The following is a 23,335-nucleotide window of genomic DNA, read 5'->3' on the forward strand; positions in this document are numbered from 1 at the left end:
TTCTCTTTTGAAATAGAAACAGTTTATTTTTACACTCCAAACTTCCAAGAAGTGAAATTTTAAGATGCATCACAGAATAGCCCTTAGCAGAAAACAATACCTACCCGGTGTTGTTGAAATGGCAACGAGTGCAGTTTAAGTGATACCAGCAAATACACTATTAACTTTGAAAGAGTAAATAACTGGTGTTATATTTCATTCTGGAAAATATTCACTTGTTTTGAGAAGTACTGCCAGGCAAGGCAAAGGTGTTAATTTACACCATTTCTAGGAGGTCCTAATTTGTAAGTTATTTTTAACTTGTGATGCACAGTACACACTTTTTTTTCCATTTGAATTTATAACCTGATTATAAAGAATTTGCTTTCAAAAGTGGTGAGCAAGTTTAGGTACTCGGTCTCTTAGGCTGAGTCTGTCACTGTCTGCATATGATAGACACAACTTTTGGTCAAGGCACAGGAGAGACCTGTCACTTTGATCAGCACAGATTGTAGCATGCAGCTGTAAATTCTCTACCCACTGGCACAAATTTGCGCATTGGTTCTCAGATTCTGGACTAGGGGGCCACTGCTAGTGGTCTTTATCACAGATTGAAGGTCTGCTGCAGGCAGTAAACACCACAGCCAGGAAGTAGGCAACTCTCACAGGCTCTGCTGGGTTTAGTCAGGTGCAATGTAAAGCACACTTTCAAGAAAGCAGGCACCGTTTTTGCTAGGATCACATCCCCAGCCACAGTAGGGAAGATTCTGCAGCACAGACTGACATAAGCCCAAGAGTGTGAGGAAGGCTGCAGCAGGATATGAGGGGAGAGGGCACGGGAGGCTGTGAAGGGAGGTAGCAGGAGGCTGTGTGAGGAGGGCTGCAGAAGGCTGTGAGGGGAGAGCTGACAGGAGGCTGTGTGAGGAGGTGGCAGGGGACTATGAGAAGGGCTGCAGCGGGCTATGAGGGGAGGTGGCAGGAGGCTGTGTGAGGAGGGCTGCAGCGGGCTGTGAGGGGAGGTGGCAGGAGGCTGTGTGAGGAGGGCTGCAGCGGGCTGTGAGGGGAGGTGGCAGGGGAGTATGAGGAGGGCTGCAGCGGGCTGTGAGGGGAGGTGGCAGGAGGCTGTGTGAGGAGGGCTGCAGCGGGCTGTGAGGGGAGGTGGCAGGAGGCTGTGTGAGGAGGGCTGCAGCGGGCTGTGAGGGGAGGTGGCAGGAGGCTGTGTGAGGAGAGCTGCAGCGGGTTGTGAGAGGACAGGGCACGGGACACTTGTGCGGGCTCTGGAGAGGCAACGCTGCCCGAGAAACAGGGGTGAGCCGACTGTCCAATACATCCACCTCAGCTGTGCAGGGAAGGGCGCTGCTAACAACACAAAACTTGAGCTGGCAAAAGCGCTCACTGTCCCCAGCCCCCGGAGCGGGGAGGCGCCACTCAGCTGCCGCGGCCAGGGAACCCAACCGCCGCCCGCCGGCGGCCGTCTCTGCGCCTGCGCCGGCTGCAGCGCGGCTGGCCGTACCTCCGTGCCGCCAGGGGGCGCTGCGCGGCCGCCGCTCTGCGTCCGCGATCCCCCCCGCTGCCGGGTGCGCGCGGCGCCGCGCCTCGGCGGGGCCGGTGACCGCGACAACAGCGCGGCCTACCCGGGCGGGCCGGGGCCGCCGGCGCCATGGGGAAGAAGCACAAGAAGCACAAGTCGGACAAGCACCCCTACGAGGGTGGGTGGGTGCGTGGGCAGGCACAGGGCCTCAAAGCGGGCGCGGACCCTCGGCTGTCGCTGCCGCCCGCCCCGCCGCGGAGACAGCACGGCCGGGCCCACCCGCCGGGGCGGTTTGAAAAGGCCGGCTGGAAGGGGGGCGGGGGGAGCGGCCTTCGTGCAGCCGCTGAGGCCGGAGAAGGGAGGCTGCGATTGGCGGCGGGGCTCGGCCCGGCGGCGCTGCTGCGGTGTGGGGCAGAAACAACCAGTAGCAGGGTCAGGAAAGAACATACCTGGTTTAGCGAGAGGCTTTGAGGCATACGAGAGCTGGTGCGCTGTTATCCAGGCAAGATAGGGAGTGTGTTTTCTGCGATACTCACGCGGTTTATTTCTCTGGTGTTTCAAGAATATGTAGAAAAGCCGCTGAAGCTAGTGCTGAAAGTTGGAGGAAGTGAAGTTGCTGAACTGTCTACTGGAAACGCGGCACTTGATTCCAGCCTATATGAAGACAAATCAGAACATGAAAAACACAAAGACAGAAAAAGGAAAAAGAGAAAGAAAGGAGAAAAACAGGTTCCTGGAGAAGAAAAGGAGAAAAGAAAGAGAAAGGTTAAGGTATGTGTTCAACATTGTGCATTTCAGGAAAAAAAAAAGCTTCAGCTTTCTCCAGTCATCACATCAAAAGGTGATCAAATATCACTGTTAATACCTTCAGGCTCAGTCTATTAGTTATTGATTACATATTACTGATTCCTTTTGTCCAGGTACTTTTATTAGAAAAAGATGAAGTCTTCTGGAATTTCTCATCTCCAAAAAAATATTGGTGTAAGAGCTCAAAAAATTAAAAAGAAGGGGGGAAAAATCTGTATCTAAATAAATCCATTTATATGAAACAGAATGGACATTTATAAGATCTTAATTAAAGAGAAAAAAATGTATATTTCCCTCTCAGAGTTCTTAACATAAGCAATTAAAATACATTTATTTGAAGCATTATGGGTAGCTCTAGTTTTGAATTTCCTATTTGTTACTGGTTTTCTAAAACGTTCAGAAGTCACCTTAGGGACTTTGCTGGAGACAATGCTCTGTGCAGAGAATAGTGCAGAGTCATTGCTGTCACACTTTAAGTGGCTGGCTGTCACATTTAAAAACCCTAATTCTGTGGTACGTTGCAGTATGTAGCGGAATTACTTCTTTGTCCAGCAGGTGGAGACAGTGCATGAGGAATACAAGGGTTTTACAGACTTACAAACTATGCGAGGTTGTTTTTAAAAAACGTGGGCAGCATTGTGTACAGTAATAGCGCTCCTCTGGCAGCTTCTCTTAAGTGTTTACTCTTTCTAGGATGATAAAAAGAAACGAGATCGAGAACATGCAGACAGTGAAGGGGAACAGGAGATGAAATGTCAGACCCCCATCCGATTGGAACTACCACCAGAGAAACCATTGACAAGTACTTTAGCAAAACAAGAAGGTAACTAAAAAAATATTTCTTTCACTAATTGCAGTTTCATTTGATTGAGTTACATTCTTATAGTTCTTTCATCCTGTAGCAAGTGACTTGGCACTTTTTGCTATCTCACTGCTTTTCCCCACCTCGTACAGAAGTTGGGAAGTGTTGCTGTGTACTTCTTTCGCAGAATGGTGTCTGGTGCCTGTGTCAGGGGGAGCAGAATGTCAAGCAAAGCTAATGAGAAAAGTAGATCTACCCCTATATGTGTTGTATTCTTTTCATTCCTGATGAATTCTCAAGTTGCATTAAGTTTTGTTTAATGGATTTCTAGTACCTTTAAAAAGTTCAGTACCTCTTGCAGTCAGTTCTGTCTCACGTGCTCGCTCTCCCTCTTTCTGGTCTAGAGGTGGAGCAAACACCACTGCAGGAAGCTCTGAATCAACTTATGAGACAGCTGCAGAGGTAAGTGTGCTACAGACTTTCAGAGCTATGAAATGAAAATAGGAAGTAAGCAATGAATGTCAAGTGCACGTTCTTATGACTTTTATTCTCTTTATTTTTCAATGACTTAATTATAATTAAGATAAAACCATTTGTTGAACCGAATTATAATGTAAAACCACTTCTCAAAAAAAAACCCTAAAAAAAAAAGATGAGGTTTTTTTTTTTAATAATCATCTTGGGAACACAAATAGTTACCAAAACGTAGAACAAACTTCTAAAATATGTTTGTAGCACTTTTTTGGTATATGGCTTTGCATATGGCATCTTTTCAACCTTCAAAGGTGAAAGATTATGCTGACGTGAGACATTTTTAGCTTTGTGGTTTTGATTCCTTTTCAGCTTAGTCCTTTCCTTTCTGTTTAATTCCAGGCTCACTATGTTCTTTGTTATAAGCTGCAACATTAAAAACTGTCTTTTCTTAACAGAAAGGATCCAAGTTCTTTCTTTTCATTTCCTGTGACTGACTTTATTGCCCCGGGCTACTCCATGATCATTAAAAACCCAATGGATTTTAGTACCATGAAAGAGAAGATCAAGAACAATGGGTACCAGTCCATAGAAGAATTAAAGGTAATTCTGTAAATTATACTTTGACTACAGGGATGTATTGTGTTCAGTGGACCTCAGCTCTCATATTTTATGAGAATATGAAGATGCCCAAAGAACCAAGACTTCTGCCCAAGGAAATGTTTCTTGTTGAATTTTTGTGAGCAAATAAGTTCTGGAAGTGAAAGAGAAAACACTTCTGGCTTGTAGATAGATATGCATCTTTAAAAGATGCAGAGGGTTTCAGGTTTTATGCAGGGTTAAGTGGAACCTGTCTATGTGTCCTTCAGTGGAGTATTTTAGAGCTTTACTGAAGAATGAAACTCTTAGCGTTTCTCTCAGCGCTGCTCTCTCGTTTTAAATGTGTTTGCTTTCAGAAAATGAGGAGTCTGATGAATTTATTGGCTTTCCCTGCCTATTAACTAATTCCTCACTTGCTTCCTGTCAGATCTGTGCTGGCCAGATTTACTAGTGAAGGCAAGATGAACTCAATCCCCTTAGCAGGAACCTGTTAACCCTCTGCTGTAGTGTGTCTAGTGGATTCAAGGTCCTCTTTTAAAGGCTTCTAAAACTTTTATAAGGTGTGGGGGCTTGTTTTGTTTTGTTTTCTTCAGCAGAAATATTCAATAGCTCTTCATTGGGCTAGATGAGGATCTGAAAAGTGTAATTTCTGTGCAATTTACAGTTAAACTTCAGCAGATGTTAGTTAATACTGTTGGTTGTATTCTCTTGCACATGCTTCTTTAGAGCTCCAGAAGTTAAAAGGAATATTCCCTGTTGTTCCATCTGTTTCTAGTTAGTTTCTCATTTTAACATTTTGTCTGTGTAAGTAGCTGAGAATGGGATAAAACATACCAACCTGTAAAGGCTTTGCAGTGAGTATAGAAGTGAAGTTTCTGGCTCTCTCATTCAGGAACTTAACTTCAAACACGCATCTGTTTCATTTCAACATAACAAACATAGACATATTCCTTACAATGATTTAACTTTCAATTGCAGCTCTTCTGGGTTTAAAGTTTGCTTTATTGTCTTTTCTTTTACCTTCCTTTGCTTTATTTTTCTTTTAATGACTGCTGATTGGTCAGGGAAGTGAGTAATTTTACTAAGAGGACTTTCATTGAAACATTAAAAACTACAAACAGTACTGAACACTTAAGAATACTTTCAGGATATTTATTGGGCTGCTAGTTTTGAGATTTGAATCTTAGACTTACTTATTTCTGCTTAATTTTTTAATTAAGTAGATTTCTTAAATTCATTAATTAGAAGGATTCTTTGAAATTCTTTTTTTCCTGAAACTCCAGACTCTGCATTTACAAGGATTTTAATAGTGTACTATGCAGTTTTAACTTTCATTCAAAACTGTTACTGTCTGCACAGGATAACTTCAAACTGATGTGCACTAACGCAATGATTTACAACAAACCAGACACCATTTACTACAAAGCTGCAAAAAAACTGCTGCACTCAGGGATGAAGATACTTAGCCAGGTAACAGAAAATACAAACCACAATATTAAAAAATACACTTCTTCCTTTTTGATTCCTCTTGCATTCCACTTTTCTTACAGAGATCTCATTAAAATAAACAAAAACTTGCTTAATATTTGTCTAGTGTTTGCACACGTATTAGAATTTAGGTAGTACATTGCTGTAAGGCTCATGCCCTACTACTGCTACCACATCAGTTATTGAAGAAATATTTATTTCATTTTCTAAACTGCCTTTATCTTTATACTTCTTAGTATTAAGAAATAAAATCATTTTCTGTGTGTACATTACAAAAAGATTCATTAAAGTAGCAAATAAAAGGATTCTGTGGGTCTTTTAGGAGAGAATTCAAAGCCTGAAACAAAGTATAGAATTCATGGCTGACCTGCAGAAGACAAGGAAGCAGAAGGACAAGACAGAACTGCAGCAAACTGGGGAGGATGAAAATGGTGCTGGGAAAGACAAAGGAGAACCTCTGGATGGTGACAGCAAAGCATTCAAAACACCCAGCAAAGAACACAAAAAGTGAAGTATTACCTTAATAACAATTCTAGCATAAAGTCTTTAAATGCTGCTGAAACTTAGGGCGCAGTGGATGTGCGTTCCTCTCTTTCTTGCACTGTTTATCCACTAAGAGACCTTCATCTCAAAGGAGCAACATTTATATAAAGCATCCTCATATACAAAATTAAATGTTTTGAATCTTTTATGATACCATCTCTTTTTTTCAAGTAGGTCTTCCTAGATGGCTAAAATTTCTTTACCCTATCCTTTCAGGATCTTTAGTCAAGCAATGCCTCTTAAAACTGTTACATCTGTAATTAAGCTCTGTGGGTTTTATTCACAGGAAGGACAAAGATCTACTTGAAGACAAATTCCGAAGCAGTAGCTTGGAAAGGGAACAAGAGCAGATCGATCGCATTGTTAGAGAGTCTGGAGGAAAGTTAACAAGGCGCCTTGCAAACAGTCAGGTGAGTCTTTGTGGACTTGTTAACTCCTTCCACTTTTTCACAGAGCTTGACTTAGCATCTTCTATCAGTTGAAACTCAAGGTGGGCCTTCCTACAGTTTCCACAATTTTACACAACTGAATATCTGGGTAACATGATTGTAGGATTAAAAAAAAAGGCATATCACATGTAGGCTGAATTTCAGCAGCTGAGCAAATTCAGCTTCAGCTCTCAGAAACTTGAGATAAAGTAGGAGAAAAGGATGAGTAGTAAGAACCTCAAGAAAATATCTCAAATCTGACCTACAAAAAGCCTCATATCCTGAAAGAGCCACATATCTGATCAGAGATTATTCACATTACAGGAGAAGGAGCCTAGTTTGGTAACTCTACATGAATTACATATCTCTTAGCCTCTGGAACAATGTTAATATTCATCATTCATTCCTCAATTCCTTGTTTACACCAATAGTAAAGTTACCTAGTGAACATAAAAGTTAGAATTTCACTGTCTTCTGAGCCTGACTGATCTTTCCAAGTCCCTTTCCAATTCACATACATAGGACAGTTTCATTAAATGGTTTTGCTAGTTTAAGGACCACAAATTTAAACCAATACATAAATTAATCTTATTTCAGTGTGAATTTGAAAGAAGAAAACCAGATGGTACAACAACTCTGGGCCTTCTTAATCCAATTGATCTTACTGCAGGAGGTAAGTCAATGCAGCTCAGATAACAAACTTTCACCTACCTGCTCAGATGCTGGGTCAGGTCAGCAAATGCCAGCCAAGAACTAAGTGCCTTTTACAGTCTTATAAATGTCTGGATTTAAAAAGCTGCAGCTGAGGGAGCACATAGATTGGGACCAGTTGTGGATGTTGTTAGGAGCAGCTGGAGGGAGCCCTCAGTAACACTTGTTTCTTTTTGTGTCAGTTTTTTGTGGGAGCTGCAAGAGAAAGCTTTTGCTATTGGACAAGAGACTACCTGCCACGTGCTTGGGCACATTTAATTCGCAGGCTCCCCTTAAGTCTGGTGCCTGTACAGAGCGCAGTGTCTGCTGATCGTAAAGGTTACCAGTGCTCCAGAATTGACCACTGGGAACTCTCTGGGTCCCACATCATTGTAGTGTAGTATCACTAGCTAAAAGAGTGCAGGTGCTTCACCACTTATTTAACTCCCAGCTCATGGCAGAGCTCCCCTGACTAGCTCTGAAGCTGCTCCCTTTTAATGATACAGCTTCTGTTCGGGAAGGAGGAAGAGTGACGGTGAAAACATAACGTTTAGGTTAAATCTTCTATGCTGAACTAGTGTTATCATCTACTTGGTGTGGATTTATGGGTAAGACTATACACAGTCTTTAGTATGAAGCATATGGGGTGGAGAACACAGTTTGAGAGTTGCATCCTGTTTATTCTGAAGTGCCTGGCTACAAGTATTAAATGTTTGGATGCTTTCTGTGTCACTTACTGTGCCTTCGTGGTTTCTGTGTTTTTATGTGTCCTACTGTAGAACCAGGTTACTGCCCTGTAAAGTTGGGTATGACAGCAGGAAGACTTCAGTCAGGAGTTAATACATTACAAGGGTTCAAGGAGGATAAAAGAAACAAGGTGACTCCAGGTAAGTGCTGATTTATTTAAAAATAGAACTCCTTCTCCTTATATAAAGAAAATATATGGATCTCATTCCTAGTACCCAAATAGTTGGGAACTAATTTATTTGTAATGGTAAAGCACAGAATTGCATGTTTCTATCACACAACTAAGCAGCACATTACAAAGTCCAGCTTAATTTACACATAAGAAAGGCAGGAGGAAGGATGCTCACCTCTGCTGAGAAGAGGAACTACACCAGAAAGGTAAAGGTTTTTACTAGCTTTGGAAGGGCAAAGTGGGGAGCCTGAGACCCTGCTACCAGCACCAGGCTGAACTTTCATATTGTTTTAAGGCACACAGTATTGTCAGTAAAGCATTTGTATGTAAAAATGCACTTGATGTTCATGTTACTAAAAGATGGGGACAGACAAGATTCTGTGAGGGTTTGTTTTCACCAGAAGTATGTTCCTAGAAGTTTCTTCTTGGGGATTGTTTTACAAGCCCTTATCTGATAGATGCATATCAGAGACAGTAATCAGTACTGTTGTTATTTGTTAGTGACCTACTTGAACTATGGACCCTACAGTTCCTACGCCCCAACATATGATTCTACATTTGCCAACATAAGCAAAGAAGACTCTGACTTAATCTATTCAACATATGGGGAAGACTCCAATCAAGGATCTTTCAGGTGAGCAAACAACTAGGATGCATATGACAGCTCTCCTACACAGAAGCAGTTATGTGGAGCTCTGCAGTATGTGCTGTGGCTTTGCTGTTCAGTGGTGTCACTGCTGCTTTACAGCCTGCTGGCTTTGCTTGGTTTCAAGAAACAAGTACTTGAATAAGAGAACTTGCCTGTAAAGTGAAATTAGCCCAGATTGAAGGATTTTGATGCTACTGATAGCAACACAGTCTAAAATTTAAAGTGTATTTGTGACTAAGTCTGAAGGACACATGTTCAAAGCCAGAAAAATGTTGAGTGTTACAAATGTTTATAGAACCTGGGTTTTTTAACATTAATGAACTTAATTACTGCCTTGAATGAGATGCATTTCTGTCACTGGCCAATATTGGCCAGACTGCTGTTATCACAGTGGGAGAGCTGAGTCCAGTGATTCCCAGTGTCAAACAGTCAGTGTACTGCTTGATTTTTTTTTTGCTGTTATTTACTGTAGCAAAAACCATTAGTTGTCATTCTGTTTGTTATCCTTGGTTATGAAAGTTTGGATTTTATGTCCTTTTGTTTTATGAATCTCAAAAATAGAATAAATTCATCTGGAATGTGGGGGTGCTTAAGGACAAAGCAAATGTGAGTGACTGGGCTGCTGCAGCTGCCTGGGGCAGCGTACATGCTTCTAGTTTTCCAGGTTTTGTTCAGGGTCTGAATGGCTTCCTCAGCCACAGAAGGCACAAATAATTAAATGGAAGCAAGCCCTTTAGGTCAAATTCTGTGCTCCCTTGTGTGTATTCTATGCTGCACATGCTGGTTTGACTTTAGGGAACGGAATGTTTGGTATGACACTAGTATCCTTCAGTATCTTTTGATCTTTCAGCGTCCAGGATTTTTTGATGAAATCCCAAGATTACCCTTTCCTGATGGCTGATAGTCTGCTCGATGTCCTAACAAAAGGAGGACATTCGAGAGCTCTCCGGGAACTGGAAACTGTAAGTGTGGATGTGAGTACTGTCTGGTCTTTGGCTTTGGCACACAAGCTGTAAAGCTAGAGAAAAATGATGCTGATCCTGTTGATGGGCTCTTTTAATGGAGAACATTTGAAAGTGCAGATGATCTCCAGTGGATGGATTTTCTGGAAGCAGATTATTCTGATTTGTTAATTAGTGAAACATGAAGATTAATGAAATGCTGCAGAGTGAGATGGTCACAGGTTCTCTCTGTCTGCTCTCCCACTCCCATTAGCACTAGTTCCTGCTTGACTTCATAATAGCAGTGACCAGTTGGTAGGAGCAAGATGATCACAGACAGGCTTTCTTGTTTCCATGAGGAGTTTATCACACTCCTAGCAGCTGCTGATTGGTAGCTGCTTTTTCCCTTTACTTTGTGCAGTGCTTTTAAGCTCAAATGTGAACTATGTAAAAATCCTGAATAGCTGCTCTTCACATTTGTAGATCTTAGTACCTGACCATGCCAAACGTGGTTGGGATCAGAGGGGCTAATTTGACAAACTTCACTTGATAATTCAGTTGAAAATCTCCACAAAACAGTTCCTGTTAGCTGAAAGACTTGATTTGTTTCACATCTCTGTAAACTACTGAAATAAACAGATCATAGCCCTTTACTAAGGGGTCAAGGATGAGCTAAATCAAGGATCAAAGGTCAACTTTTAGCCCCAGTTCAAGATCTTTGCTTAGCATTACTATTTTAGCTCTTTTTTCTAATACACAATAGTGACACTGACTTAACAGGGTTCACTCACTACACTTGCAGGTGTTAGAGGTGCACAGTTATGGGTAGAACCAGAATACCTTTCAGCTTCTAATTCACCCTCCCTTTTCTTCCTGCTCCTCAGTAAATAACCTCTGATGTGATGTCACTGGGGAAGAGCATGTGGACTTTGCAAAGAGCAATAAAGTGTGGGCTGTAAATGTGCATTTTAGAAAACAATATCTGGAGAAAGCCCTTTAAAACAATTGCTCCTTTCTAACTTGGAGGAAGCTCATTATGATGTTGTGTATTTATCTAACATGAACAATACTGCATTTTGTAGAGTTTTGCTTTGAATGTAAAGAAAAATTTATTTTAATGTCTTCTTTTAAAATTCTTCCTCTGTGCAGCCATCGAAGGAAGCTGAAGGCCCACAAGAAAGAAGTGATGCACTGAAAGATGTAAAGGTAACATTTTTCTATATCCATTAAGTACTGTGACCAACCTGCAGGTGCCTGTGGCAGCGAGGCCTGTGCCCCTACAGGCGTACAGTCACTTTCTGAAATCACCCCACCTGAACTTTGCTCAACTGGAAGAAGCACAGGGGTAGTTGTAGGGGAAAGGCTGCTCTCCTGAAGGCTATCCCAAGGCTGGTTTTTCATTTTGGTCTCAGCTCTCAGATAAATTGTGTTTCAGATCAGCTCAAGGAATTTATATTTTTCAGTTGGGATGCTGCTCTGAAGTTACTGAAGCATTTGTGCATGCCCTCAGTGGTTTTGGCACATGCCATTTTCTATTTGAGTATGAAGCAATAAACTCTGGCACTGTAGAACAGTTTCAGAGAGTGTCTTGTCAGCTTTCCCTCTGTGTGGTCACTTTTTTGGTAGAGCAGACTAATTTTAACTTTTTTTTTTTTTGTTCTCATTTACTCAAAAAAATTTTGTTGTTTCAAGACTGATCTGAGTATTGTCTTGAGTTATTACTTGCTGCCTTTCTTGTCTTTTTAGATGATGGAAATGGATCTTGCTGCCAGGCTGGACTCTAACAATGACAGACTGACTGCTCTGAAGGCTGTTACAAACTTTGGGCTGCCTGTGGAGGAGTTTGATTCTGAGGGTGAGGTTTTTTGGTACTTGCACTTCTACATCTGTAACTGTCTCAGTTTCTCAACCCCTTCAGGTAGTCAGCCTTACTACATTTTATATCAGAATGTAAAAGTACTCTCTCACTAGCTAGAACTTTCTTTGCTTTGTTAAACAGAAGCTGAAATCTTCCAGAGGAAACTTGATGAAACAACAAAGCTTCTGAGAGAACTGCAGGATGCTCAAAATGAACGACTAAGTACAAAACCACCCCCTAATATGATTTGTCTTCTGGGTCCATCTTACAGAGAGATGCACTTGGGTAACTACACCTTTTCTGGTCATTCTTGCAGAATTTATCAAGTCCCAGCTTGTGTCAACTTCAAGAGAAACAAAAGTTTAGCAGTTACAGTGCAGAACACTTGCCCTCTTAGGCCTGGAAGATTAATTTGTTTGGTATATATAGCCAGATGAAAGTTTTGAACAGTAATACAAGCATTTCTTCTTTATTTGTCAATTTCTCTAGAAGTGGTTGGGAGGTTTCTCTCTGCCACAGGGTAGATGATAGCCAAACACTTCTAACTCCACCATTTTTACAATGCCTTTGAGCAGAGGTTGCTTAAGCTTTACCAAGCCCTGGCTGTAAGGTGAGCTTCATTCCAGGTTTGATCTAGTTCAGTCTATTTTATTATACCAATTAATACTATCATACATTCCTTAATTATTTGAGGAAAGCTTCCTGTCTCTCAGGAGAATGAGCCTGTGCTAATGGCAACCTTCTGACACAGGACTGTGCCCAGGGTGTGTGTTTTGCAGTAAACCAGACCTGTGCAGTACCAGTGCCAGCATACATGCTTTGAAATAACCACCTTGATGTGATGAGCTCAATTCCCTTACTGGAGAAGTATGACCAAGCTGGTATGACACCAAGCCTAAAGCAGATCAAACCTCACCTTTCTTGAAAAGTTCAGGTATTCACAGCTTCCTTCTTGAAGGAAAACCACCTTTGTGGCAAGAAGAAGGGTGTCTCCAGTTTGTGCAGCAAAAGGAACGCTGAGCCCTGACAGGCTGATAGTGCTGAGTCCCGGCGCCACGGGGCCTGGCGGCACCAGCTCACTCTGACCTTTAGTGTCTCCTGCTGGCAGCAAGCCTTGGTCAGCACCTATTTCATTCCTCCCCTCTTCTTGACTCTCTCTTTGTAGTTCCCAGCATGTCTTACGATTGCACACAGAAAGGAAGAACTCTCCTGTTACGGAAACATTATTTACCAGGGTTGTTTGTACCTCAGCTGTTCCCAGGGTGGAGGGTTCATTTCAGGGATGGGGTGTGTGTATATCCATGGCATATAACCTCATCCACTTATCTCTTCTAGCGGAGAGAGTAACCAATAACCTGAAAGAACTGGCACAACAAGTGACTCCAGGTGACATTGTCAGTACCTATGGAATCCGGAAGGCAATGGGCATTTCTGTTCCTGTACCTGACACAGAAGACTGCTGGGTAGATTTGACAGAGGGTGAGTTATACAGAAGTGGGTTGTAGCACCCGTTCAACTGAAACAAAACCACATCTGCAAATCATTAGACTGGTGTGGGGCACAACCTGCACTAACTTAGGTCCAAATTTCAGTTCTTCTCCCCTTCTTAAAATCCTGTTTCTAATGCAAAGTTGCTGTTTGGTCTCAGTCCAAAAGGGAGCTTTGGGCCGTATGGAACTCGGGTTCTACTACAGCAAGTAGTTATGTTGTCATTCATCTCACAGCATTGCCAAATTACCAAGCCTGGCAATCCATTCCATTTTAGTTTTTCCAAGAGTTACACAAGGAGAGTTTGAATTCCTCTTCCTTGCTAAAACAAGGACTTGGTGCTCCCAGCATTTGGCTGTGCTTAAGGTGGGCAGCTGCTGTGCCTCCTCAGCTGCCAGCAGCAGGGCAGTGGGAGCTCTGAGTGCCAGACCCACATCTCCCTCTTGTGGCACACAAAAGGTAAAAGTGCAGCTGCAGGATGTGGTTGGCCCTGTTTTTAAGGCAGGTAAGAATTTAATTACCATAATTTACACACCACATTCACTCAGGGTCTCTGTGAAGATACCATTTAATGGAAAGAGCAGGATTGCTTCAGGAACAAATTTCTATTGTCAAGGAAACTGATGAAGAAATCTAAGTTTCAAAATGATTGGTTTGTGTTTCATAGCCCTGTATGAGGAGGGCTCCAAAACAGATCCCACTGCAACAGCATCTTTTGTTGGGCTGTTAGAGAGCACATGGCTACCTCAGGGCTACCTGTGCAAACAGCAGGTGGCTGCAGGACACTCTAGTCTAGGCACTTCCTTCATTTGCAGGTAATGTGTGCTAATTGACCAGCTCTCTGTTGTACACTTTCAGACTTTCAAGACCCTAAAAAGGCTGTCACCATCCCTGGAAACGAGTGTGGTCCAATTACAGTCTGAAGCATGGGCTCAGCTTACAGCTGCTTGATTGTTTCAGAACCGGGTGCATTCACCAGGACGGGTACAGGGTCTGTCCAGCTACTTTTGGTTGTTACATGTTGGACCTTTGAAAGGGAGCAGTTTGTGTTAAAGTCATTTCTGCTACAGAAATGCACTAAATTACTCTGCATTCCTTGTTATTTTAAATCACCTCTGCAGCATTTCAGCTTGCCTAGGTTAACTGTTTGGAAAAGTCAAGTGGAAGTGAAAATGTGCCTCTACAGGGGGTGGGGGCTCAGCCAAACGTTTCCAAAAGCAATGTATAGACTGACTCTGTTTGGGGCAAAAACCATCGGTATCTGAACTTGCAAGTCTCCCTTTCTCAAATGACTGTGTGACTCTTAGGATGATGAGAAATAAACTTTTTAAATAAAGCTGATGTAGCCTGATGAATTAACAAAAGCTCACCTGGCTGAGACTGGGCCTGCCTCTCCCCTTACGGCTGCACTCTGGAACTCGTGGGACGTGCAGCACTGTCCTGACCTCTGAGCTTCCACCGTCTCTACTCCAGGCAGCCTGAGGCTGTTCTTGCCCGGTGGTTCTGGTGCCACTTCAGGCTGTTTCAGCTCCAGCCAGTCAGCGATTGCCCCGTGGCACAGGATGGAACTAAGAGGTAACTGCAAGGCATGGCATAATGGTGAATCCCTCCCTCTACCCCCAGTCATCCTGGCCCTCCCTTCCTGCCTCCTCTCTCCAGGTGGCTGCAGAGGAGTTTGTTTCATTGTCCTTTAAAGTGTTACAGTTCTACAAACACACTCCAAAACAGCTGAGCTGCCAATGGGATTTCTCTGCAGCAGTTTAAGAGCTAATTCTGAGATAACAGTCTCCACAGGAATTGTTTCACAGTTCTAGGTGGCTGCAGCTGAAATATTACCCTGAGGAATGATTTTTTTTTCCCCATGGCTCCCTCTCCAGCATCTGCCATCCCACCACTGACCTTTCAGGGAGCGCAGGAGCAGCCACAGGTGCCAGAACACTGAGTAGAGGGATGAAGCTTTAGCTGTTGGACACCTGCCTGGCACTCGCCCTGGTTTTCACTGACACACATTTAAAAAAACATAACTACTGAGTTTGGTTTTACTCAAACTCCAGGGGTCTCAGACATTCACTCCTGATCATAGGAATCCTCAGCAGAAGAATGACATAACCAAACACGTTTCTGGATTTCTTTTTATTTAATGGTAAAACTGAGAGTTTGTTCTTTAAAATAGATTGCTAATTCCAGACCTTATTAGCTCTTCAAATTGGACACTGTGCCATTTGTTCACATTAAGGAAAATAATAATGCTGTAAGGGAGCTTTTTCTAACAAGGGTATTTCCTCAATTTTAACTGTCACAATTTGCTCTCACAAGGACTGCTGAAAACACTTAAATACAGTTGCTGCTTACATGGAACTTTTTCTGGTTTTGAATACAGCTGATAGAAGACAGTTCCAGTTCTGCTAAGAAGTAAGGAAGGCCTCAGCCCCAACCTCTGTTTTGTTCTGACTCCTCCAGACTGCGTTGCACACTGCAGACCCTGAGCGAGCAGGGACAGCGCATCCAGCCCTGGCACAGCTGCCCCAGGCCCCACCTCTTCCAGTTTGAAAGCGCTGGCTCTTACACCACTTCTGTAACTGAGGTTAGGGGAAGTTACACCAGCCTGACAGGCAATGCCATGTAAACAAAATAAACATGTGCATTTCAAAATGCTGATACACACAGCAGTTTTTTCCATAGGCAGCTGACACTTGTACAAGGTCTGTGAACAGAACACTGCGGAGCCAGCTCCAGCGATAGGCAGAATGAATGCACTTCTCAACAGTTATTAACAAGGCAAATAGTCACTTTACCTAACAGATGATGTCAAAGACTGCTGAAAGGAGCCTTTGACACATGCATGGTCCTTATAAAACAATAAATAAATATCTCAAAACAAACACTTGCTGAGCATCTGTTACTACAAACATACAAGAGTAGCAAAAGCTGCTGGAAAGTTTATTCAACTACAACACTGACCTTATACTAACAAGACACCAAGTATGAAACTTCCTTCTTCAGCAGAGGCCATACATGACCCTGGCAACCTCAAACAAAGAGTTTTTAATGTGCTGCTTTCTGTTGGAGACAAACTACAAACACAGTCTTGACCTACCAAATCGATAAAGGCCATAAGCACTATATTTAATCCACAGTTGGACAATATTTAGATTTGTTCCTGTCTTGAAACGTAGTCATATCATCTTCTAAAGAAATTACACAGTAATTAGAAAGCGGCAGTGATGCCCAGGACTGCTTGTTTAAACTTTTCCAGTATGGTTTAGTACTAAACCCAGAAACATGAGTAAATGCTGCTTGCTTTGTAGAAGAGAAGAGTAAGGCTTGAAACCGCAGCTGACCTCAGGAATCACAGTGCTGTTCAGTCATACTACAGGTGGTGCATCGAGGGGCGGGGAATCGTTCCATGCTTAGCTAATACATGTAATTGGGCACAAGATGGTAGCTGTACAAAATCCTATCAACACAGATTACATGATTGCAATAAGTAGAAAAACGCTAATTTAGAAATTGGCCAAAGCCGTTAACAGCTTGAAAACTTTACAAACTAAATTTACAGCAAGTCCATTCCCCTCATCTTCTTACTAATGCTCTACGCAGACTTTCAAGTACTGAGGCTCTGCTGAAACGTTTCCATTATGAAGGTGTTTTTCCCATACACCCTTTTGCAACCTTCAAACCCTATTTGTTTCATAAACCGCATCACCTTTAAAAGGCACAACAAGCCCGTGGCTGAGCACACAAAATAAAAGAATTGGGAAAAAAACCCATCCAAGCCCACCTCTGATGCAGCTCTGTTTATACAGGATCAGCTCCTGCTTCTAACACCGGCTTCTTAGGTCTGTTTCTTGGTTTCCAAACAAGCCAGGACAGACCCTTTCCTATCCCATCAGTGCCCCAGGAAGGCAGCAGCACGCCCGGTTCCTGCGGCTGGCGGCAACACGAGCTGCTCCCAGGGCCCATCTCACCAGGCATCCAGGAGAGGCTGCAGTGCTCAGTGCTCTGCCAGGTCAGGTGTATCATGGAAAGCTTAAGGCCAGGATGTTCAAGCCATTCTCTTCTGTGGCTGTGTAAAACGTGCAGTAAATACAGAGGCAGGGAAATACAAAGGAGAACACGGAATATCATGTAAACACTCAGAACTAGATGAAAGTTGCTTCTGAACAGCTGTTGGTCACAAAAACATTTGTGGAATACAAAGTACCACCATGGAGGTGGCCACAAGAATTCAAACATTATCCAATACTGTGCAATTATTTTTTTTCCCAAAGAGCTCAGCACAATTATCCTGGGATGGATTTGAGCTGACTTGCATTCCTCTCTCCATTACTCAGCCATCTTCTGCCATGAGTCTGTTCAGCATCACAAGCAGGACGTGCAGTGCCCAGAGCCCATTTCCCAGCCCTGTGCCAAACAACTCTGTGTGCAGGCGTGTGGCACAGAGCGGAGCAGGGGAACGTTGCAGCGTGGGCTCTACGGTGCGTCCACACATGTTGCTACCGCAGCTGTTAAGGCTCCCACAGTGCAGCTGAGGGAAGCAACTAACTGAAACTGCTTGAAGGCAATTCCAGGTAAATCCTCAAAGTATTTCAGTTAAAGGTAGTCTTGTTCAGCCTGGTGCTTCTGTTGTCTTCTAGGAACTTTTCAGAACTCCTTTCCAAAAAATATAAAAATCATTCTCTTGAGATGCCTAAGAAATAGGAATAGCTCATCTATGGTTTTAGGATAAAGTCCTTCACATAAGGAGGGAAATTCTAAGTCTTCACAGAAGGGAGGCAGTTCTATGCCTATTTTGATTAAGTTCATCGTAGCCTCAGTTCAGTCCCATCCCTTGGAATTTGGCAGTCTCAGTGCAAACAAAGTAAGTCCGCAGTTCTCCCTTGCCTTTGACATTAATGAGTCCCCTACATTCACAGGAGTATCCCAGCTCCTGCAGTATTTTACTCGTTTCTTCTGTGACCTTTGTGTGAAAAGAATTAGAAGCTCTTGTGAAATTCTTCTGATCATTCACATTTTAAAAAAAAAACAAGGCAATCAGAAACCATTTCCCAGCTCCCCCAGCCCCTGTGCTCACCTGGATCTTCCCCAGCTCCCCCAGCCCCTGTGCTCACCTGGATCTTCCCCAGCTCCCCCAGCCTCTGTGCTCACCTGGATCTTCCCCAGCTCCCCTGTGCTCTCCATGCGACTGGCAACATTGACAGTGTTGCCCCAGATGTCGTACTGAGGCTTCCGGGCACCAATCACCCCTGCAATCACAGGGCCATGGTTTATCCCTGCAGGAACACAAGTGGGTGTTATGAGATATTTAGTTTCATTATTAGCCATAACTTGTAAGCTTCAGGGGGAAAAAAATAACCCCATGAAACCCCACCACTGGAGCCTGACACATGTTTCCAGCAATGAGTATGACCCCTGCTCTATCAATACTAGTGCTGTGGCTCAGGAGATGTGGGGTGAGTCATTCATTGTAAAATGGGAAGTCCAAGAAAGAGCTAGGGCAAAGTTAGAGCCAAAGCAAAATTCTTCCTTTTGTACTTTTAATATACAGAAATAAACATTTGTATCATGACAATACTGTCTTTAGGCAACAGTTAATAATAGAGTGCTTCACTCTTCATTCCTAGCTTTAATTTTATCCAAATGTACCCAGCTGCAGTCTTTGTATTGCCCCCTCCAGTGTGGAAAAGCCCGTCCTAAGGAGCTGGGCATATTTTAAAAAGCAGATTGGACAACATGACCTTAAGCTATGCAGCATTTTATAATAACCCACACAAGTGTGTTCAGTGGTAAGAAGGGCTGCACAGCCCCCAGCAGTTACCCAGCTCAGCCCAGCCCACTGTCATTCTGACAGCAGCACAGCTGATGTTCCCAAACGAACTCACCAACACGCAGGCGGAAATTGTTAAAGGAATGTCGGTTGATGCCATCCAGTTTGCTCATCAAGGCAATCCCGTACTCCACCATGATCCCAATGTGAGCATGCTGTCTTTCCCTGTCCTACACAATCACACACACACACATTAATGATCAAATTACAAGACGAGCGGCTGTGTCAGGTGCTGTTCCAAACCAGCACCATGAGGGAGTGAGGCTGGTATTTATCAGGTTGCACCCACCACTTCTGGTAGCTGTGCAAAACTGCACAGTTCAACAAACATTTAAAGCATTACATTCAATTGAAATTAGCCAATTCAAATGGCTCTAAGACAACAGACATATAATTAAATTTTATAACAAACCTATGTCTGTCCTTCAGGATTCCAGATTTAACTGTACTTGTCCTCTGTGTACTACAGATACCCCCTGACGCCATACGCCAACCTGCTACAGTGACAGTGAGCCCGAGTCAGACATTGGGTTTAATTCTTCTGGATGACAGTTTCAGATTCAGATCTAACGTGGCACTTGAGGATTCTCTTTTTGTGCCAGTTCTCAGGCACCACAAAAAGCTTACTGTCCAGTTCTGAGTTGGCCTTTTCTTTGGCAGCCATTCTTTGACTTCCCTATTATTAGAGCTGTTCTGTAATGCATCTAGAAACGTTAAGCTGCTGGAATCAAAGACTAAAGATGTAAAAAGCGTGCTGGGATTACAGACAATACCTGCTTAGGAAAAGCAGGAAAAAATGAACCAGGAGATAAATAGTGAATTCAACAGGAGATGATACACTTTTATCATCTTTTTCCACATTTCTGAAAGTCACCCTTACTGATTTGCTTTCTCTTTTACATCACATTACATTTTGTTACTTCAAACCCAGCTATGTGCATACTGAACACCAGAGGCAGATCTCAGACATACCTGGTTGTTCTCTTGGCCTGGGGTAACACTGAGACCAGCTGCTGCCATGTAAGTGCTTCCAATGGTTTTTATTTTTTCAACACCGCTAAATTTAGGTTTTAACAAGAGCTGTTTGAAGGGAAGGAAAATAGAAGCTTCAGACTTCGATACCATCACCTTTCAGTGTGGGATTTAACCAGAACTCTTATACTGTCTACAATAAGCATTAAACATCCCTAGGCATGCTAACAATCACATGAAAGTTAGATAAGAAAGTATTGAGGATTAGTTTCACAGTTGTGCTCTACCTGCTCACAGAAGAAACAAAAGCAACGAAGCACTGAAACAGGGTCCTGAAATGCAGGACTTTGAAACCACCCTGCTAATGCTACTGGATGATGAAACTGAGAAGCCCCATCAGACGGGAACGTATCTTTCAAGATTGCAAGGCTGAAGTCTGAATATCAGTTCAGTGTAACAGCCTTTCCCACCTCTTCCACAATAATCACAGATCTTCTGAAACATTTTATTTGGCAGTAAATATGTAATCCAATCCATCTTTGCTCAGGAACTTAATTACCTCATCAAAATCTGCAATGATTTCATTTAACAGCCGCAAGCACTCCAGGCCTTCTTTATTGACATCACACTCAGTATAAAACACCTTAAAGTCTGGTACTGACGCAAACATGACACAGACACAGTCATAAGATTGATGGTACCAGTCCTGCAGGAAAACAATACATGCACACCTTGTCAGCACTCACCTTCCACCATAGTTACTCAAAACTATGACTATTGTTTCTAACTACTAATATTAATTGCAGTTTCCCTATGAAACCAACTCCAGTACTTCCCAGTGGGCATCTCTTACTTCGTCAGAAGCATTAACAGAGTTGATTTGCCTAAGGAAAAGCTCAGATATTGATGCATATTAAAGATTCTCATCTATTCTGGACAGTGACAGTCCTCTGACACAATGGCTATGAAATCAGCAATATTTACTCACATGACATGCTGGCAGAATAAGATGAATGTTTTAAAGCATAAAATAAATCACTGTTGATGAACTTCTCCCTCGGGTTGTTACCAAGGAGATACACTCTGTTCCTCAACTAACTTTTAAAGCAGCCCATCTTCTCTGGTCAAATGTGGTATTTTTAAAGGATTTACTGCTTCCCAGAGAGATGCCAAACTCAAAACTGTGTCCTGAAGCCAAAGTCCCAATTCCAAAAACATATTCTGGAGACTGATGCTAAAAGTTTGCACTTTTGGGGGCCATCTGGATTGCAGATTCTTCGCTTTCTGAAGGTCCTGGGATACAAGAACTCTACAAGGAGTGCAGAACTCTAAGCCTTCTGTGTCCTTGTCAGCCTGACATTCTACATCACAGAAGTCCAACTGACTGTCCTTCACACGGCAGGAGATTAAACATACCTCATTTCGTTTTTCACCAATGAAATACGCAGCAACGTGTGCCGGAAGGACATTTTCCAGCAGGAGCCTGTTAACATTCTCCATCGTTTCAAACTGTTCATGTTCTTTTTTAAACTTATTCTTCCACAGACAATCCAGTCGACAGTAATAGTCAATCTGCAAAGGGACCAAAGACGAGAAGTTAAATCCATAGAATGTCCCTCTGAACAGTAGCAGTCAATTTATTGAAAAAGTGTAGTTCCAGTAAAGCTTCTTCAAGGCCTTTTGAGCCTTATATAGTTATGAAAAACAGGCTTTGAGAACAAAGGTCAGAAACATATGAAGCAGTATGAATGAATGCCATTTGGGTGCCACCAGGTGTATTTACCAAAATGACATTTGAATAATATGGTGATTATTTTTACCTTGAATTACTGCCTTGATTTCTAATGAATATTAACATACAAATACATGTAGGTCCACACTGGAAGAACTGAAGAGTTCTTCCCCATCCTTTCAGAGTAAAAACTTCTGCATTATCTCTAAGTACAAGTGAATACATTATCTGCAACTAAGTACAAGAATGTAAAAAAATTTTAAGTTATATTTTCATTTAGAGCACAATTTCAATGAACAACACTTTTGCATTTGATTTAAATCCATTTTTTGCAGGTACAAACTAACCTATTGCTTTCAAATACATACCTGTTTTGCAAGTAAAATTAGGGTTATGTAAAACAGAACCAGATATAAATTAGTCATTATCCTCGGCTCTTTGATGAAAAGCCTGAAAACAAGAAAATGATACAAAGTCATCTGTATTCTTTAAGAAAATCCACACAATAAAGGGCTGGAGGGGAAGGGAAGAAGAGCAGAGCAGACGAGGGTGTCTTTGCTCAGGCATGTACCACCAATGCCATGGCTCAATTGTGCCAGTGGCTGTCTGGTTATAGGTCCTATCCTAATAGCAGAAAGAATCCTTACTCATTTCAACACTTGAACTGCATTTCAGGTAATGACAAAAAGGGTGCTGAAACCTTTTCAAGTAGCTTTTGTAGTGAGATGTTCAAGTAAACATGGCTTTGTTTTAGTGGAGCCATCTTAATTGCACTGCCCCACCAGAAAACAGCCAACAAAAAACCGAAGTGCAGAAACTTTTGTTTCTTGTGGAAGGAAAGATGATGGCACATAAAAGCCTGAATTTCCAAAACAAGGCCACTCATTAAATCCCACCTGTCTACAGTTCCACAGAAGTCTGAGACCCTACTCCTTTTTCATAGTAAGATCAGTCTGTCTCGCCACATCTAATAACTTTAATAAATGCATCGAGCTAAATTCTCATTACATGAATAACCTAGGATTAAGAGGCTACATTAAGAGCCCATTTAGGCTTCTTCAAGCTGTGCTGACAGCTCAGTTAGCCTCTGCAACATAAATTTATCCTAATCTTCGGCCATGAGACTATGTTGAGGATCTGAGAGACACTGACAACTGAACAGTAAAAATCCTGCCATATGATTTAAGTATTTTTATAGCTTCCTCCCTTAGATTGGGTGACTTGTTGATGCTTTCCAGAATATGTGCAGTTAGTGAGGTAAGTAAACGAAGAGTTCACGAGACTAGCAGAGTCTCACAAGCACAGTTTGAACATCAGACTTCTAGCAAAGCTTTTCTTCAGATTTCAACAGAAAATCAACCATATTATGACATTAATATTCTACCCCCTGGTCTCTAATGTAAGCTAAGCTTCCAGGGATCTCAGCAGCCACTTTACAGAGCTTTTCAGAAAACACACTTCCTTTAAAAAACAAAAAGAGTGATCTGGTCTCAGATGATTTTCATGCCACCAATTTCACAGAAAGGTTTGTAACATCTAACTTACATCATATTGATATGTCAATACTCTAGCAAGTATACAAAAATCTACCATCTCCTTTAATGAGACAT

The 23,335-nt window shown here is 42.4% G+C and overlaps 2 protein-coding genes across 5 annotated transcripts in view; one reads left to right on the forward strand and one right to left on the reverse strand.

Moving 5' to 3' along the window:
- Window positions 1-1,560: 1,560 nt before the first annotated feature.
- On the forward strand, window positions 1,561-14,530 carry BRD7 (bromodomain containing 7). 2 transcript variants are annotated; one of them, XM_062007119.1, is made up of 17 exons: window positions 1,561-1,688; window positions 2,073-2,281; window positions 3,011-3,140; window positions 3,524-3,581; window positions 4,049-4,193; window positions 5,550-5,660; window positions 6,001-6,185; window positions 6,508-6,631; window positions 7,247-7,322; window positions 8,119-8,226; window positions 8,760-8,892; window positions 9,758-9,881; window positions 10,998-11,054; window positions 11,595-11,703; window positions 11,848-11,991; window positions 13,042-13,185; window positions 14,053-14,530. In XM_062007119.1, the coding sequence occupies exons 1-17, from the start codon at window positions 1,640-1,642 to the stop codon at window positions 14,115-14,117; spliced, it is 1,971 nt and encodes a 656-aa protein (XP_061863103.1). In that variant the 5' UTR covers window positions 1,561-1,639; the 3' UTR covers window positions 14,118-14,530. The 2 variants fall into 2 exon arrangements, with proteins under 2 accessions (XP_061863103.1, XP_061863104.1); XM_062007120.1 differs by having other exon boundaries at window positions 9,758-9,869.
- Window positions 14,531-15,294: 764 nt separating this feature from the next.
- ADCY7 (adenylate cyclase 7) overlaps window positions 15,295-23,335 on the reverse strand; it is a 64,345-nt gene continuing 56,304 nt past the window's right edge. For all 3 annotated transcript variants that reach the window (XM_062007115.1, XM_062007118.1, XM_062007116.1), the window contains exons 21-27: window positions 22,094-22,175; window positions 21,410-21,565; window positions 20,553-20,699; window positions 19,994-20,101; window positions 19,077-19,191; window positions 18,343-18,467; window positions 15,295-18,154 (exon numbers count right to left, since the gene is read on the reverse strand). In XM_062007115.1, coding sequence (XP_061863099.1) covers window positions 18,008-18,154; window positions 18,343-18,467; window positions 19,077-19,191; window positions 19,994-20,101; window positions 20,553-20,699; window positions 21,410-21,565; window positions 22,094-22,175 — 880 coding nt within the window. In that variant the 3' untranslated portion in view covers window positions 15,295-18,007. The remainder of the gene's footprint in view (window positions 18,155-18,342; window positions 18,468-19,076; window positions 19,192-19,993; window positions 20,102-20,552; window positions 20,700-21,409; window positions 21,566-22,093; window positions 22,176-23,335) is intronic.

Source organism: Colius striatus, chromosome 14 (assembly GCF_028858725.1).
Source record: "Colius striatus isolate bColStr4 chromosome 14, bColStr4.1.hap1, whole genome shotgun sequence".
Classification (NCBI taxonomy): domain Eukaryota; kingdom Metazoa; phylum Chordata; class Aves; order Coliiformes; family Coliidae; genus Colius; species Colius striatus.

Coding starts and splice junctions, on each gene's coding strand:
- BRD7 (XM_062007119.1), top strand. CDS start 1,640: ATGGGGAAGAAGCACAAGAAGCACAAGTCGGACAAGCACCCCTACGAG. Junction 3,582..4,048: donor CTTATGAGACAGCTGCAGAG/GTAAGTGTGCTA, acceptor TTTTCTTAACAG/AAAGGATCCAAGTTCTTTCT. Junction 7,323..8,118: donor AATTGATCTTACTGCAGGAG/GTAAGTCAATGC, acceptor GTCCTACTGTAG/AACCAGGTTACTGCCCTGTA.